Raw genomic sequence first — 18,770 nt, 5'->3', positions numbered from 1 at the left:
TGAATAACTTATATATGCCCAAAACCTTTTGCATTAAATAATCAGAAAAAAATCTTACTTGTGAAGTGCTTGTTGTTCCTAAAGTCCCTGTGGTATTTGGCCTAATTGTTACAGTTGCTGTCCTTGGCTGGAATGAAGTAAATGTCTGACTTGCACCTGTAGTTGATGGAATGATACCCAATACCTTTTGCTGAACTTGAACAACACCTAATTAAAGAAAAATTAAGAATTCATTAACGACGATTTCCAGTACAAGAGGTTACTGTAACTCCAGGGTGGCATTTAGAAATCAGTCTCCAGGTTTCTAGAACACCTTTGACTCTGTCAACATTTCTTGGGAGAACCTTTGTCATAGTCTAAAAAGAAGCAGCATTATACTTAGTCAACATTTCCACCTACGTTGTAGGTTAAGAAATAGGTATTTTAGAAAAAAATAAGGAAAGAGCGAAACTTCATAAAGACTAGTTTGATTGTAACTGCAAAGAAGTCCTTGCATTGATACGATGCCACAAAATTAGTATTATACAACCATTAAGTAAAGGTTATATCTGATTCATTTAAATGTAGGAGACCAGTTTAACACCTTTCATCTACAAAATCATGGTGCTGAAGAAAATGGGCAATGCTTTTCCTCTCACCTAAGAAACTTCAATACAAAACTAGTAGCCTCCATGATTTCTTCAGACACTAAGCAAAATAGAGACAGTGGATTGAGCATTTGTGTTTAATATACATCCACAGATCTCAAAATATTAAAGCCCTTTGCTCCAGGCAAGAAAGAATGCCAATCTTATTTTGGATACCAAACTTTTGCTCAGTGAAGAGCAGATGCTGGCATTAGTTAGTAACTAAGAACAACTGCTTTTGAGGGGAAGAAAGCATTTTATTGACATCTAATATAGATAATGAAAAAAAGCATGCTTCATTCCACATTTTTAAAAATTGAAATTCTAAGTTTGCACTATTAAATGTAGAGTGATTTAGAGGCAAAAATCTTGCTTCTTCCCCCCCTACAGACACAAGCGGGGAACAAGCTCTAGAAACTTATTTCATTTTTTTTTTCTTTTCCAAGTCACCATTTACTTCACTGGGAAAGTAGTGTCAATGGAGAATCAATCAGCAAGCTGGAATACATTTTTAATTCAGTTCCCCTTCCCCTACCTCCTTGAGTTGATGGCACATTGACGGCAACAATCTTGCTGTTTGCAGGGAGTGGCAGCTTAGTTATCACTTTCCCTGCCATCGTTACTGGACTGCCTGAGATCTGGAAGGTCTGCCCTGTGCTGGCAATGGTTGTGGCTGAGGTGGCAGCTGTGCTAGTGGCTATTGAGGTACACAGAACAGTCAATTTTAGAGCAGAATAATTAGTCAAGAATATGACTATTTGCAAGTATGAAACAGCAAACTACAGGATTATTTTTTACAGTCATTTTGAATGTGTCATGTCATTCTTGCTTTGGTAAAGACTTTTTTTTTTTTGGAAACAGTAAATTACAGCACAGAATCCTTTCATTATCAATGATTACTGTCAATGATTACTCATACAACTACTGGCAGCAATAAATTAAACAGGTCAGAAATAAAACTACCTAGAAAGACTATGAATAAAGGAAAATTAGACAGGTTCTATTTCAGAAGCATTCTGCTGACTTAGCAAGAGAGTTAAGAGCAAAGATAACAAATGAAACGTCAAAAATACTATATTCTGGAGAAGACATAGGTGTTGTGTTGGAATTCATCTTATTTACATGCTCTTTGCATGATAAACAGCTATTTACCTGTTGAAGATTGGCCTTGTTTAACCCAAGTAGCAAAAGTCTGATGGAAATTCTTGTTCTGTTGGAATGTTACTGTAGCTGGAGAACCCACTTTTGTAGTAAGTACTACTTTGGTTCCAGTGGGAACTGGACCCGTTAAAGGGCCTACCACAACTTTCTGTGGAGTTGAGACAGTAGTTGCAGTACTGCTGGCTGTAGTGACTGCAGGGGCCACACCTGCAGCAGGTATCTGCTTCTGCTGTTCCAGTCGTTTCTACAGAAGATAGAAAAAAAATTAAACAAAGGGATAATTAGCCCTCTCAGATTTTGTAAAATAAGTGCTGTTTTCCCAGTATTGAAAAATGAAAGACTCTGGCAGGATTTTAGTTTAATCTGTAAATGATTGAAAAATAAGTGCTTGTGTAGCCTGTAGCACTACATGTACAAGACCATTTGACCTGCAGAACTACAATTTTGCTTATACTACAGAGCCAGCAATTTTCCTTTGGAGCATCTTTACAATCCTGTGATTAGGTTAATTTCATTACATGTTTTATTTTAAAGAAAACTTAATTAGTCTCAGATTAACCTGAAAGGTTAAAAAAAAACACTATCTGAAAAATGCACATGTAAATTTGGTTTTGACTATGTGCATACAGCCCTTACCTACTTCAGTAGAAGATACACCTCACCCAACAACCCCCTGTGCTGTAACTGTCACAAAAGGCACATTTAATTCCGAGACACACCTTTGTGAAGGGACAGTAGGCTCTTTCACAATGCCAACTAATCTAACATTCTTCCCTATACTACAGGAATTCTCTGTACTTACTAATTTAAATTTCAATGACTGGTTAGCATTACATTGAGTTAATGCTCATGACTCAAACAATCAATCAATAATACTACATTTTGATCAAGGAAGATGCAATGAAAAAGGAGTAAACTGGAAAAAAATGAAATACTTAGTAGAACATGTGAAATATCAACATGGCTTTGGGTTTCCTCATTTTAATCAGATAAGTGAAAATATATATGTATGTATGTATATTCTTAATTCAGCCAATTTAGGATAAGAGAAAATCAAAAAATTGTTTCTATTGAAGCATGAAAAATAAATGCAGTCATATTCCAAAGTCAGCCATATACCAAGGCAGCTTTCTATCACACCGCAGAACACTACTGATCTTACCTGGAGACTGGTGCTTCTCAGTCTTCTTTTAAAATAATAATTAAAAAAACTAAATCTTTTTGAAAGTGTTAGAAATAAGGTGCAAAAAATGGGAATCCAATTATTAAAAAAAGAAAAAAAAAAATCTTTGCCTTAACACTGTTTCAAAATAATGAATGTGCAGAGTGGGAGCAGCATTATTTGATGTCTTAATGGAGCCCTTCCAGCACATCAAGTTTGCACAGGAAGTGGAAAAAAAACCCCACAGCTRTGTAAAAAATGGTGTAAGATAGGGGTAAGAAGAAAAACCTTGTTTCCCATATTTGAATGTACGTGGGCCAACAATGCAAAACTGCGGACAGGTGGGACTACTGATAGCTCCCCCACCTGCTGGGCAGCCAACCGTTGCTGTTTTAGCTGAGCCTCCATTTGGGCCTTGAATTCCTCGGACTTCTTCAGTTCACTAACCTTAGCCTGCTGTTCAACTGCCTGCGCCTTTTCTTTCTCCACCCTGCCAGAGACACAACCAAAGAGAAAATTATACCACCTCATAAAATTCAACCATCAAACTGGATTTAATTTTACCTGGTTTCATTGCTCTTATAAGAACAAATGTCAAACCTTAAGATTACTGAGAAACTGGTCATGGCTTTAAGAAGTTCAAAGCAGTCTACTGAAGTTGCATTAAACATCCCTGAAGCTTTCTGAAGCTAAGCAGCTACAACACCTTTCAAGAAACTACTAATCAAAACTGGAATTTGTAATTATATCCAAGACCGCAAACATATCTGTGTAATACCATTAGTTTGAAACAATTTTTTTCTCAAGGGACTCAAAAATGCTGTTCCAACTCTTAAGTATGAAATACTGAAAATATTCATTTTATGATGGCAAAATTCTCAGACTGAATTTACCTCTACTTCATATATTTATATGTATTCATTTTCTTTGTAACTACTTTCCCATGCTTATGAAGTAATCGGTGTTGTATGCTAAAAGGTTATTACTGTATTGCATGGACAGGTTTTAGGCTTCTTTTTGCATCCACATGACTTTAAACAGTATGTGTTAAAATACTTCTATAATACAAATTAATACAAAATTAGTTCTAATGAATCTGTAAGATGTGCATAAACTAATTTGCATAATTTGCGTAAAAACACAACACAGGTCAGCTTTCACTGATTGTAGCTATCAAGCTTGTGCTCCTTAGTGGGAACATTTAAAATACAAACACAAATCAAAATGCTATTTTTAAAAGCTCATTTTAGCTGGTTTACCTTTCAGCAAATGCCCTGATCTCCCATAATTCCAATTCCTCCTCTGCTACCCAACTTTCAATGATAACAGGGCCTGTTTGCTTGGGTGTTTCAGGCCTTTTTGGCCTTAGTGCACTTGATCGTAGTCCCTTCCTCTGAGGCGTTGGAGTTTCTTTAGAGAACAGTCAAAACACAGACATTAAGCTCAATCACAAAATAAAAATAGTAAGACAAAATTTAGCGTCCCCCTTAYAGGCACAGATACACACACAACTGTCATATTTGAGTCAAACTGAAATAATCAATTCTATCATATGAAAAGATATAAAATTATTCACAATTAATATTCTTTTAATAAAATCAGACAAAATGTTCTGCTTACAGTGAATGTTTCTGTGTTAAACTTATCTTTTTCAATCTCATTTTAGAAACAGAAAAGCCTTTCAGTTTCAGACAAATCAAGCCAGTTAAATGCATCATTTGTTTCACACAGGAGAACAAGTACTTCACATCAAGCTGTATTTGCTTCCTGGATGGTCTGACTTAACATAAAGGTACAGTTACCTTAATTTCTGTACAAGCTTATAGGGAGAGGGAAAATGTATAAACAAACATACCTTTTGGAGCCTCTGGTACACCAATGGGACAAATAATTTTTCTTATACAGTACTCTGACCGGATTCCGTAAGGACCAACATCTCTCCGCTTGATTATTTCTGTTGTTGTAATTTCAGTTTCAGATGTTTCTACAATGAGTTAGTCCCAAAAATGTTAACAAAATAGAAAAAAGGTACAGGATAAAAGCTAAACAAAATTTGTCCAAAGAACCTCCAATTGACCTAATATATACAAGGTAAAGAAATAGCAATTAGTGTGAACTGTCGGCTATTTAAACAAATACAAATGCCGTACCTAACATCAAGCCTTTACAGAAAGGATCTGAATGAGAGTAATACTAGAAATTAGCAATAAGAAGTTCTGTGTTAAGAAACCTAGACATTTAAAGACGTAATACCTGTACGTGTAGTTCCTCCCCCAGGTGGAGCTTTTGCAGCCATATCATCCCATTTGAGACATGCCCACAGTAACCGCAACATAAGACTCACTCCAGCCAATGATTTTACTGTTTGAAGTCGATATCTAACCACAAACAAAGAGTATTAATTACATTTTAAAATCAAAATATAATTAAAATGCCTAAACAAGAGACAAATGCTTTTCATTCTACTTTTACTGAAGAATATACAAAATTACTGAGGAATAAATAGCAAAGTTTACAATAGCTCCAGTCTAACCAACAGCGTGGGAAGTTTGGATTTTACAGGTCAAAGAAAAGCATTCTTCGAAAATTCCAAGGTGGATGTTCAGAAGTAAAAGATAGGTGAAAGTCAGGTTCCAGCAACACCAAAAAAATACATATATGCATGGTTATCCAACCCAGGATGCAAAAAATATTTAAATTTCATCAGAAATCCCTTAAATTTTTCCCTCATGTTTTAGTATGGCCTCTGTTGATTTAAACATCCCATCTATTGTGGGCAAGAGCATCAAGACCCAAATTCATTCGTAATAACAATCTAAAGAATCCCAGGGGGAAAAAAAAAAAAAAGAAAGCCTGAACCACATTTAATCTTGGCTACTAAAGCAGAAAGATTTGGCCAAAACAATGTTCTTCAAATTAGTAAAATACTCCACCAGCTCAATGAGCTTGTGAACTGGTGACTTTTAACCACTTTTTCCTAGTCGCTATGATGGGCACAATCAATTAGCTATTTGACAATAAAACAGTGCTGCATCACAGTACCAGTATTTTAAAGTCTGCTATGTGGTGGGATATTCAGGGCTTTCTATAGGAAAACCTGAAATAAAACTGGAAAATGCAGTGCAATAGAGAAATAGTTAAGCCAATTTGCGTACCAGAAACATTAACTGGCCCTCAGATTTCTGTGCAGCTTCAGCTAGACTACCAACAAGATCAAGTAGTCCCTATAAAAATCTTTTCAACTGAAGTATCTAGTGTCAAAACCAGACTGGGCTTCTCTATATTGCTTTAGATTTGGCAGTGATTGCTTTCCTACATTGTAATTTATACCTTTTATTTTTGCAGGACAGAACTGTTCAAGAATTCTTTTTACAAATCAAAAACACTGACTTTCAATTCAAGTAAGTGGAAAAGTCACCTTTGGCCATGCACATACATATCACTTGTACTTTTAAATTAAATTAATTTCATTCCATCCCAAACTTTTCCTTAAAAATGTAAAAGTATATACCTCCAAGTGATCCCAAAAGTTGGTCTTGGAGATGGATATGGCCAAATATCCAAGGCAGGTTTTGCATTGTAATTGAAATAAGGAACTTCTCTGATCCCTCCTTTTCTGGCCAACTTTTTCAAGTCATCATTAGGTAAAACAAATATGCTTTTTTTACTGCTTTTGGTAACAAATTTTCTGTAAGATGGTAAGGCAGTTCCAGAACGAGTTTTTTTGGGTCTTGCAAATTTCATTAATTTCACCTTGTCTTTCGTAGAATATTCTTTGCTGACAGTCATGGAAGTCACCAATGTGCCTTCTGAGGTGGTCAGTGAATCGGTTACTGTTGTTGTAACTACTGTTTTGCTATGTTCTTGTACAGAAATGACATCAACATTGCTGTCTGTAGCTGGAGTGGTAAGCTTAGTTACAGTAGTGGTGGTAGTTACAGTAGATATGGCACAATTTTCTGTAGATGATACCACTGTTGTTTTCTCATGGTTAGCAGCTACAGTCTCTGCAACTTTAAACACAGTTTTAGATTCTGTAGAAACAGTTGATGTTGTGGTAGTCACTTCAGTAATAATAGTTTTTATTTTATTTTCTCCATTAGTATTTTCCACTTTATATGTCTGTAGACCATTCTGATCAGCGAAGTCACTACTCAAACTAGATTCCTCACATGATGTCACAGGTGATGGAGCAACTTTCTTATCCTCAGTGACTTCCGTTTCCATACATTCTGTTTCACCACTTAGGTTATTTTCTTTACAGAACGTATGCGTCTGTGTGGAAGTAGTGCCAACAAAGGTGGATCTTTCAGGAGAAAGCTGCTTTTCTTCAGTTTTCTGCACATACTTAGGAACTTCATGTGGTGGCTGAAGACTCTCTGCAGATTCAAACTCCGGTGAACTCTGCAAACATGACTTAGGGTCCACATTATTTTTGTCATTTGTGTCTTCTACCATGATGTCACCGTTCATAAATGGTTTTACTGAGGACTCCTTAAAAGTCAATGGTTTTATTTCATGTTCAGGAATGGATTTATTAATATTATTAACTTTTGGTTCAATATCACTCCCTGCTGTAGTTTCACAGGTGTCTTTAACTAAGCATTCATCATTTGATAACATTTTAACATCATTGTCTTTTCCATTCATCTGAAATGCTGATTTTTCTTTTTCTAGGTCTGTCTCAGATTCATTTTTATTATTCTTTTTGTCAGTAACACTATTTAGATTTGTCTGATCAAGACATCTGCTTATTGTACTTGTCTCCACTTTCAATTCTGGATCTTTCTTTTTACCGTTAGCCTCAGATAGTTTAGAACTCAGTAACTCGTCATCAGTTTCAGTCCCATCCATGTGTTCCAGAGTTTGACTTTCACGACTTCTTTCAGAAATTAGCTCTGTTTTAAATGCTTCTAGATCTTTACTAACTGATTTTTGGTGAAATACAATCTTGTTTTCAGATTTACCTTCAGTCTTTCTTAGAACAGTTTCTTCCTCCATCTCACCTTCTTGAAAGGATGTTGGTTCAGAATGGCTTTTTATCATACAATTGTTTTCTGGGTCTTTGCTCTGCTGTTCAGAATTCCCTTCTGTTTTTTCAAGAACAGCCAGAACATCTTTTCTACAGCTGCTTTCAGTTACCACTGGCTGTAAATTTTCACATTCACTCTGAGATACTCTGGTAGTATGTAATTTTTGTTTCAAAGGTTTTTCACTTGTTTCCAAAGCATCCCATTTGATTTTACTTTCTGCATTTGTTTGTTTCAAGCCATCCACAAAGGGACTCTCACACTCTTTAAGAACCTCTTGCCCTTGACATTTATCAGTAGTCATAGGTTCAGGGTTGTCTTCTTTACTGTCGTTCTGAACCGAGCTTTCACCTTCAGAGCACTGAGGGGAGTCTTCATCCAGTAGCTGGCCTTCTCCCTTTGATAGCCTATTTGCTGAAGGCAAAGACGGCTCATCTGGCTCACTGCTTTTGGTATGAGAGATGCTGCTGATCGGCAAGCAGTCCTGTTCTGCATCTTCAGTTTGGGTCTTATCTGAAATATAGGTTCTGTCTTCGGAAGACATGTCAAACTGGCTTCCTTCTTTTACTTTTCCTGCTTGTAGCTCATCTATGATTTTCTGGGGGCTTACAGATCGAATGCCTACAGTTTTAGCACTAGCCTCCAGTTTCATCCTTTCTAGACGTTGTTTTTCTTCCAGTGTAAATTGTTTTATTCGCCTCTCAAGTAGTCCATCTAATTTTGATGATTTTACTTTCCTTTTGTAGCAAGTCCTTAAATGAAATCCCTCACTGACATTGATTATATCCAGTTTACAATGACTATCCTCATCTTTTATGGGGGATTCAATTTTCACATCATCTATGTCCATAGGTTCTTCCTTGATGACTTTATCATTTTCACAATCAATTTCTTTTTCCGCTGCAAAGAAGAAATAATTCTAAATTAGTAAGCTCCCCTAACAACGAATAACAAGCTGTATTTTTACATTAAGTACCAGAAATAAACTCAATTAACATTTGTAGATTTCAGGAAAAAAGGGGGAAAAAAAAAAAATCGCTTAACAGGCAAGTCTCAAGTGTCTTGACACAACCTGGTGCAGTTCTTCAGTAGCCATTTCTATCTGTGGTCCAGTGCTTTTTACACATACAACATTGTAATGAATAGCTAACTTTAAAATAAGATGTATGTTACCTTTACCTTTTGCATGATCTAAGTTTTCAGAACTTGTATCAATTTCTGCTTTTTCTTCACTTGACTTTTTTTCTTCTTTCACTTGTACTTTCCCCAAGGTTTCTGCTTTGTCCTTTGCTTGCAGATCACGAGAATCCTTCATTTTATCTTTCTCTATTTTTACCTTTACTGTATTTTTTCTTTTCTCCGAGTCGCATTTTTCAATAGTCATATCTTCATTCTTTGCTATTAACAGATAAATTAAATGGTTTCAAATTATTCAGAATCATTTTTTATACTCTGTTCCTTCTTTTTTACATGTGGAAGTATACCTCTCAAATTAATCATACATCATTACTAAAATCCAGAAATTGAATGAAAAACACAATAGTAAAATTTTAGTCTATAATTAGTGCAATATTGAAAAAAATTAACTAAAAGCCCCGCAGAGATAAAATCTGGTTTATTTACATTATTTTTTCGTGAATCCATGTTGAACTTTCCTAAAACAAGTTTTCCAGGAAACTAAACACCACTTTCTGAAAACCCAGCCCATTAAAAAGCACATTAATGCAGGCTCTGAAAATTCACAGATCATTTTTTAAAATTTTGACTTGAATGGTTAAATCCAGAACATTAGCATTTAAATGAATACGAGCTTAATGCTGTAGTGGCTATTATTCTACAACCCAGAATGTTAAATTAATCTAATTTAACAACTATACAGACAACACTAAAAGCAGCAGCACCCATTTTGTGTTTGATCCAGTTAAAAGCAACAAGGGAAGAATCATATTAATATTAAAGGAAAGAAATAATTTTAAAATATATTAGCAAAGTGGGCCAACATTCTCTAAAATTTAAAACAGAAGACAAGATTAAATTTATTATAAATAAGATTTATGCAGTTGAGGACACATTCTAAAGAGTCAGCTGGGCAAAATATTTCCTTTTTAAAATAAATCCTTAGGACAAATAAGTAAGAAGATGCATTTGAACTTTCTACAGAGAACTACATTTCTTCCCCCTTGTAAAACTATTGCTTCCAGATCTAATAGCATTCTATCAACATGGAAAGAAAAAGGTGCATATATACATCAGTGTTTTAGATGCTATTTTTTGCCTACGATAATCTGTAGGATTACATAAGGCAGATGTATGAAGCTGCACAAATATTACCCACAACTTCGTAATTGAGACAATTTAACATAACTAAAAAAAAATTTCTAGAACAACTGAATTGTCTGTACTGAGAGAGATGAGTACAGATTCCTGAAAGCTTACCTTGAAGACTACCTGGAACAAAGTCTAAGAAGTCACAAATAGTTATCACACCTATGTAATCAACTGAATAACTGAATATATGTTAAAAAATTAGTATGTTAGTAATTAAAAAAAAAATTGAACTGATGCAGATACTTACTTGGTAGCAACTTTCTGTAATTTGCATTAGTATTTCCAGGTAGTTTGGGCACAAACCTATGGACATGCGTTTTACTAATCCAGCTCCAGCCACCATATCCGGTTACTCTATATTCCTCTCCTTTTTGTTTCCAAACCTATTAAATATTTTAAAAGTATTATTTTTAATAGTGCTATTTGTTGCACTGCATATGTATACATTCATTTAAAAACCCAAGATGACTATTTTTTAATTAATAGACTTTTTCAAGCAAATTGAAATAAATTTGTGAAAAAATGTACTATCTAGAATTCAAGATGTATCAGCTAATAATTAAACTGATTCTATCACTAACATGTAAAACCACATCTTCCTCACATAACAGTGAGCACCTTTAGCTAAAAGCTAAAGCATTATACAAGTTTTTGAATCAACCTGTATGTTTGTTAGAACAAACAACTTTAGAGCAAGAGAAATTCAAATTTCTAACAGCAAAATGCTAAAATAAATAAATGAAGAAGGTAAACACGCATGATAGTGTATAAGCTCAAAACATTCTCACTGTTCCCTATGGCTGTCAGTCAACCTGAATGGCATAGAGACTAAGTACTATTGTCCTCACAGAAAACGAAAAGCAAAGATAACCACCGCAACAAAATTAATCAACATACTGTAGGAGAATATAAAGGTTTTTGTTATAGTAGTTCCCATCATCTTACGTACCCTTCCAAAGTCAAGGTAGCTAAGCTAGCTTTTTTGAGGGTAGGGAGCCAGCACTGGACACCAACAGGCAGGCAGATAGATTCCAATACCCATCTAGAATTCTTCCATTAGGAAGGGCTGCATTTTACAGACAAACATATCTGTCAACTAAAGCAGCCACACTAAGAGCATAATGCATGTTAAATTTAGGTCAGGCCAAAATTGCATGCTTGAATACATGAACACATATCCTACTCCAATGACAGGAAGTAATACAATGTCATTAACATTTTAAGTCTAAAATAAAAACAGAGAAAGGCTAAATATGAAATCAGTAATTTCTATATTTCATATATTCTTCATGCAGAATTAAACATTACCTGATGTTTGACAGGAAAGGTATATTTCACCCATGTAGCTTGCTGCATTGTTTCTTCTTCTTCTTGTTTTCTCTCTTTTTTTTTCACTTTCTCCTTTTCTTCTCTTTCTAACGCTGTCATTCTGCGTAATCTAATACATAAGCAAAACTTAAATACTCTTTGCATTTAAGTACAAGACAGGAGCTCGTAAACAAATATAAGTCGTCAAATGATAGTACATACTACCCCTTTGAATAATTTGAATATCTGAAGTGATGAGGAAAGGCTAGTATCAGCTTATATACATTTTTTGCTACATGAACATTAATTTTTTTGTCTGTTCCAGTACAGCAAACAACTGCCTGCAGCAGTGTTTAACATCAGAAATGTTTCATTTCTGCTTCTGTGACACAATGAGAGACAACAGACAGACTCTACCAAACTGAGTGTGTTGAAAGTTGCTGCTCTGGACTTCCAAAGCAGTATCACTTTGCAGCTGTGGCTCAGATAAAGAAAATAAACTTGCTTTGCAGGAGCAATGACACAATTAAATAGCGTGTGATAGATTTGCAGTGCTTCTGGCTGAGAAAAAATTTTTTAAATGCTAAATGCCTGACTTTCAACATAATTCTTGCAGGTTTAGAGAAACTAGCAACTGTAAAACGGAGCAAAGTTCTCATATGTGAAAAGACATTTTTACCTAGTGTGCCCCAAGGATTCCCTCCAGATTGGCAGCATGACAACTGGTTTAATTGCGCATTCCAATATAGCCAGAGCAAGTGCAAATTCTCTAGGTTTGCTGCACATCTGAACAGCCTTAATCCAGTTAGACCTAAATTGCAAAAAAGAAAACTGAATCAGATATATGCACTGGTATAGTGTTAATGAGATTTAATGGTAGGCTAAAGACTCCTATATTTTAATACTTTACTAAAATGTGCAACCCTTTTAGTCATACAACACAACACAAACATACCTTATTTTAACATAGTGAATCATGGTGCTTGGAAATCACCGATTTGAAATGTCAAATGCCATTACGTATTTTTGCTTACAGCATTAATAAAAGTAAAACAGGAGAATATATATTTTCATGTATTCATTTACCTGTGGGAAGCCCAGTTAGGGTGAAGGAATGATGCCGGGATATTGTTTTCTAGCTGAATAATAGTCAGCCTCAAAGTGGATATGGTGAGAACTTTGGACCCATGTACAGACCCATTCCATTTGAACTCTCCAGCAGGAGTCAGACAGAATTTATGTGAGAGATGCCGTCTCTTGTCATGGTCCTCCCTGTGCTGGTGCTTGTTCAATGCGAATGAATTAGTGGCATATTGGTTATGATAAACACGATACTTCCCCTCTTGTCCTAATTTGAAATAATTGTTGATATTTCCTTTCATCACAATTTCCTTCTTTGCGTTCATTCGGGAGACTTCACCTTGAGAGTTGACCACCAGAACCTTGTTAAAAAAACAGTAATTTTAAAGATTCACTTAAGTTTCAAATACTTCTATTGGCTTATTTATGGTGCAAGACTTCATCTGTCTATTTATAAATTCATAAAAACATCTTGCATTAGTTCCCTATTGCAGAAGCAAATAAATGTTTATCTTAATATGTTGAATACATACTTCATCACTGATCACAGACAGTTATTATATTCTCAAAAATTAACTTTAGCATTAAGAAAATTGCCATCCAGGCTCCCCAAAAAATCAAATAGGAACCAAATTTTGCTGCTCTGAATTATACCTATTGAGGGACACAGCTTTGGGAGAATACCTTCACTAAGCTGAAATAACCTTTCTGTGAAGCCCCTCCTGGGTAAATCACAGAATCCACACATGTAGCTGCTCAGTAGCCAAGTATCTTTGACTTTGAAAACATGTCAAGGAATAATGCCACTGTCTAATTACTCACAGTGCAGTTCCAAGTTTGAGAGGATTGTGAATAAATTTGCTCAATGATAACTCACATTGAAAACCAATTAGCAAAAATAAAAGGATCACCCCAAACAATATGCAGTCAACTAACTGCAACTAACTCTTTAACATTCAAACACTGCTTTTCTGGAGAAACTGACTTACCGAAAAACAAATAAAAAACACCTTAACCACAGTAAAAATCCGTCCCAATTGGCAGATAGTCATTTGAGAGATTTTACTTTAGTCTGCTTCAAGCAGTGCTACAACTTTGCAATGTTTAACAAACATACTCTGCCAGTACAGATTTGCTACGATCTAGAAACCTGGCTATTCTGACCTAGCTACCAACACCATAATCAAACACAAATCATTGCTAAGTTATAACTGTGACACAATAGTTCTGAGAGATTTGAACAAAGAAGAGGGAGAAAACACATATAAACATTATTGGACATATAATAAACAAATCTGTAACTTTATGAGCTGCACATTAAAGCAAAGTGAGTATACAGGGTCACTGTCATACACTCTCCAGTCAGCAACTCAGAGAGCAAAAGCAAAGGAAAAGAGGGAAAAAGCACTACCTGTGGTATGACAATTTCAACATCTGGTAATTTATAATTTTTACTTTTTTTTTTTTTTTTTTAAGTACTTCCATAGTCTGCCAAAATCACTAATCCTGTTTTTCTAAGACCATCAGCCTTCTAAAGCAGTTTTCCTACTTTTTGAATTACCCAAAACGTACACAAACCTCTCTGCCTTCTTTATATAACTTATTTGCTTCGTGTGCCGCAGCAGCAACCTGCTGATTTTTCATCTGGCTCAGCTTGCTATCTGGATTTCGTAATCTTGTGACCATTCGCGTTGAACCTGGTGCACCTTTTCCTGTGCCTGGAGAGTCACTTCTTTCACCATTAGATTTCTCTCCTGCCCAGGAAGAAAAAGGCTTTTAAAACAAACTTAAAAATTGAAAATTGTCTATAGACATATGAGAGTTACAAAGTCAAAAAATAAAAAGATGTATAAAACAATATATACATATATATACATACACACACACAAATATATATATTTTACCTAAGTCCTCTGAATCCTGGGATCCTCTCTCTGCATTTTCAGCATCATCAGACGTCTTAATGGAGTCATTCTGCAGAGAGCTCAGCTCACTGCTGTTGCTGTTTTCAACATCTGACTGTAGAGGTGCAGCAGACACACTACTACTGTTGCTAGGGATCATCTGACCAGTTTCCTCTACAAAAGAGCAACTTCATTTTTAGTTTTGCTTTTAAATGATATCAATGCAATTCTTTTGTTTTGTTTTTGACGAAAAGTTGAAAGGGAAGCTAGATGAACCTCTTTTGTTGGACTGGGGAGAAATAACCATAAAATATTACTTCCCTCCAGAGCACTGTATGCATAAAAGTGTTTTTCATTCTATTTCAAGAAGCTTCAACTTTTACGGCCCTGACAAACTGAAATTTGTATTTAGGTGAAATATGACTGTACTTTAAAAACAATTTTTTCTCTATACATGCATAGACAGAGAGCCCTCTACTAAGATTCTGTTTGCTTCAAAAATCCAGATTTCTTGAAATTTGGTCTTCCTGAAGTTTCTGTGATTCTTTTATTTTCTCATGCTTTAACTGTTCCTCAAAACATACACTTTTCAGTTGCCCTGCAGGTTTGCGCTGAGTCTTTAACTGTCTCCTCCCCTTCAGCACATTACTTCTGAGTAATCCCACAGATCTCAATTCAATTGGCACCACTCTGTATCTAACTCTTTCTCTACAAACTTAAAGTATCAGCCCCTTTCTTGCAGCCTCCTCATGGGTCTAAGTGTTGCTTCAAACTCAGTAAGAGAAGTAGTAAGGTTCTTGGTCTTTGACTCTCCTTGTTACCGTCTTTCTTGACAGCTGTGGACATTATCACCATTTTTCTTGTCAATGAGGCATATTGCCCGAGTATGATCTTTTGATTCAAATGTCAAGAAGGAATTCTTCTTTTACTCGTAAGAGCCAAGTAGAAAATTCTAACACAGTGCCTACACATAAAAACACACATTCTAAGTAGATAAATTACTTCTGTTAAACTGTAAGAATTTACTTATCTTTAGATGATAGATAAACTCTTAAGAGTCTCAGAACTTCACATACCAATGAATTGCAACCATCTAGAAGTCACTCCCTCTTTCCTACGAAGAGCAAGCCACCCCCCTAAAACAGCAATGTCTTGATTTTGTGCAGAAGAGATACAGGTAGGATGTTCACGGTTTCTGTCAAGTTCTTAAAAAGGTGACAGACCAAAACCACCTTTTGGGTAAATATATTGGGATTCTTGGAAGTTCCCTAACCTGAATGCATCGTCTTTGTCAAATGGGTGAGACCAACATGGTTTGACTGATTTCCCTTCTTAGTAAGAGGAAAAAATAAACCATCTGGGGCCTGCTGTTTGGAGKAGAGGAAAAGCACCCAAACTAGACTCAAAATAAAAAGCCTACATCCGGACTGCATTTAGCAAGGATGGTGGCAGGTATTCTCATCTAGCTTTGCATCTTAATCTTATTTTCCCCTCTTTGAAGAGGGTTGCCTCACCAGTACCAGTTCAGTATCTCTCCCCTGCAACTGAAATGAGGGTCTCAAATTAAAACTTTGCAATCGGAGCACAAGTATGACTGTACACATAGTAAATTAGACTTGAGGGGAACCCCACACACATACACACACTTTCCTGCAAACCCAGGCTACTAATTTAAAAACTAGCTAGAAGCTTTGGAAAGAGAAAAGTTCCTGCAAAAGTATAATAAATAAATAGTGATGAATATCTTCATGTAAGTGAATTTTTAAATAAAAATATGAACCCAGAAATATGGCTAGAATAAAGTTATATGCTATATATCTTTTTCCATTGACTCTCTATACAGTTATTTTAACTTTAAAATGGAATAAAAAGTATGAAAATAGGCAAAAAAAAAGTTTGGTCAAACATCTACAGCATGCTTTTTGTCACATGCACTAGCATCTTTTCTACATTGAAAAAGCATACTAAAAGACTTCCAAATTAAGGATTTAACTTTAACTTCATTCCTTCTTCCTAACTAATGTAAGATTTTTTACAAGGTTGCTCAAGAACTGCAATCTTCATCTGAATGAAGAACTGTTTCTGGAGGAGAGAAAAAGTTTACTACAACTTTTTCAAACATAACATACTGAGTATGGCTATATTACAGATTAGGGTATTTTTAGATTTTGAAAACTGAAAATAAAACTCTGATGCTTTTAACAGTAATCAGCTGTTTAGAATAACATTTGCTTATGTAGTAAAGCTTATAACATAATATCATTCTAAAATAATATATTCTATGTGATATTTTACGATATACCTAAGCAAGTCCCAGTCATTCCTAAATCTGAAGGATTTTTTTTTTTTTTTAAATATAGTAGCATATTACTGCTTTCAGATCACTGATATGGCAGAACAAAACAAGTTAAAATACAGCAACAGCCTCTGCTCAGATAATTCTGATAAATCTGACAGATAAATCTGTTTACAAATTGCTAGGATGACAATTTTTATCTTGGCATCTCAATGAAATGGTTTACTCATGTGAATGAAATTTTTGTTTGTTAGTAATTTACACAATAAATGAGAGGTTAAAATAATATACAAGCCAGCAGCAAATTAGAATTTGAAATAAACTTTGGTAGGATGGTAACAACCATTATGGATCACTATGGAAAAATAAAATATACAGAAAATAGAACATAAAAAGCTTAGCCATAGTCATCTTTGGAAGGCATGGAAACAAATGCTGATGTCAGAGGACCACAAATTTCAAGCACTAGTTGCAAGAAAATTAACTTTGAAATGTTAATGACAACGTAGCAGTAAAGGATGGCACTGCAAGCAAACAGCATGAGTGATATACGCTGTGAATGGTTTTAGTGGACAAACCAGATAGAAAAAATTAACAAATTCCCCAAATTACAGAGGCAGTGATAACAGTGCCTTCTGTACCTGAGAGTTCCTGAGGGAGCTCTGATGCCACCTTCTTCTCTGCCACGTTGTTGCTATCAAGGGTTTCTGACTGACACCCCATTGCGTTCTTCCCTTCAGAGCAACTAGTCTCTCCTGCAGAAGGATTTGTGTTGTTGTCGTCAGTGCTTGATGTCACAGAGTTACTTTTATCCCCAACGACTGTTGCCTCTATAGTGAAACGCACAACAAAACTTTAAGGATATTCTTTAGTATGTCTTAGGATGTCATTTGGTGTCATCCATAGAAAGCAACTTCATCAAGTTCATTTGTCCGCCGGATACTGTTGAAATACACTGAGCTTTTTTTTGTTTTTTTCTCCTTTTCTTTTTTGCTATGAGATAGTGTCTCAGAATCAAATAAAATAATTATTTAATTCTGATGAAAAAATAGTGTTAGAATTCATGGATTATTGTTTACAGGTTGCAATCAACATGTCTGCAGTAAGTGCCATGATAGAAAGTCAAGGTATCTACAAGTTAGATGTATTTAACTTGAAAAGTAGGAAGACTGGTGAAATTACTCAACAGGAGAAACAATTAAAATATATAACCACAGAGAAAGAGACAAATACAGTCTGTTACTTAAAAGTAACTTAAAGAATTGTACAAAAAAATTACACTAACTTTTAGAAACGTGAGGATCTTAACTGAATAATCACTTCACTTGATACTCAAATGAAATTGTAAAAGTATGGTTACAGTTTCTTTACCTTCTGTTTTTACTTTTTCTGTGTCTTGCTCAGCAGATGTTTCTTCAGTTTTATCTTGATCTGCAGATTCCTCCTTGCCTTTCTCAGTATCTGTCTGGCCATCATCACCATCACTTTTGGCCTTTTCTGCTTCATCGGCTGATGTGTTTTTATCTTCCCCTACTTCTCCTTTTCTTATTCTGATAATCTCCAAAATTTCATCTACAAGAAAAAGTACAATGTCATCAATAAACAATAAAACACCATCTATAGAGCCACCAAGCAGAAATACCATAACATAAATACTGTCCTTACTTACAAGACAAAAGATCACATCCAAATTACTACTTTCCCCCCCACTCAGAAGAAAATTCCAAAGATCTAATTATCGATTCCTCAGAATTAGAATAGTGACAACTCAAACCCATCTTAAATCCTGAATATCTAATTTTCATGTCTGCCCTGGTTCAGACCTTGACAGATTTACATTTATTGGTCCAAAGTAGGTAAATTAAGTTCTGGTGG

At 35.2% G+C, this 18,770-nt stretch overlaps 1 protein-coding gene across 15 annotated transcripts in view; it reads right to left on the bottom strand.

Annotated features, from left to right (window-relative positions):
* The window catches only part of BPTF (bromodomain PHD finger transcription factor), a 61,885-nt gene that overhangs the window by 17,895 nt on the left and 25,220 nt on the right, over nucleotides 1-18,770 (bottom strand). For 9 of the 15 annotated variants that reach the window (XM_026067585.1, XM_026067582.1, XM_026067590.1 and 6 more), the window contains 17 exons: nucleotides 18,267-18,467; nucleotides 17,537-17,725; nucleotides 14,600-14,773; nucleotides 14,268-14,449; nucleotides 12,702-13,057; nucleotides 12,295-12,426; nucleotides 11,616-11,745; nucleotides 10,555-10,690; nucleotides 9,159-9,377; nucleotides 6,461-8,879; nucleotides 5,203-5,327; nucleotides 4,805-4,933; nucleotides 4,209-4,359; nucleotides 3,397-3,439; nucleotides 1,779-2,031; nucleotides 1,162-1,323; nucleotides 59-207 (listed from right to left, as the gene is read on the bottom strand). In XM_026067585.1, the coding sequence (XP_025923370.1) occupies nucleotides 59-207; nucleotides 1,162-1,323; nucleotides 1,779-2,031; nucleotides 3,397-3,439; nucleotides 4,209-4,359; nucleotides 4,805-4,933; nucleotides 5,203-5,327; nucleotides 6,461-8,879; nucleotides 9,159-9,377; nucleotides 10,555-10,690; nucleotides 11,616-11,745; nucleotides 12,295-12,426; nucleotides 12,702-13,057; nucleotides 14,268-14,449; nucleotides 14,600-14,773; nucleotides 17,537-17,725; nucleotides 18,267-18,467 (5,150 nt within the window). The remainder of the gene's footprint in view (nucleotides 1-58; nucleotides 208-1,161; nucleotides 1,324-1,778; nucleotides 2,032-3,396; nucleotides 3,440-4,208; nucleotides 4,360-4,804; nucleotides 4,934-5,202; nucleotides 5,328-6,460; nucleotides 8,880-9,158; nucleotides 9,378-10,554; nucleotides 10,691-11,615; nucleotides 11,746-12,294; nucleotides 12,427-12,701; nucleotides 13,058-14,267; nucleotides 14,450-14,599; nucleotides 14,774-17,536; nucleotides 17,726-18,266; nucleotides 18,468-18,770) is intronic. The other 6 variants (XM_026067587.1, XM_026067589.1, XM_026067591.1 and 3 more) reach the window with 4 other exon arrangements.

This window comes from Apteryx rowi, unplaced genomic scaffold, assembly GCF_003343035.1.
Source record: "Apteryx rowi isolate R43461 unplaced genomic scaffold, aptRow1 scaffold_26, whole genome shotgun sequence".
Taxonomy (NCBI): domain Eukaryota; kingdom Metazoa; phylum Chordata; class Aves; order Apterygiformes; family Apterygidae; genus Apteryx; species Apteryx rowi.
The sequence above is the reverse complement of the archived record's forward strand: the minus strand, read 5'-3'. Positions and strand labels throughout refer to the sequence as shown.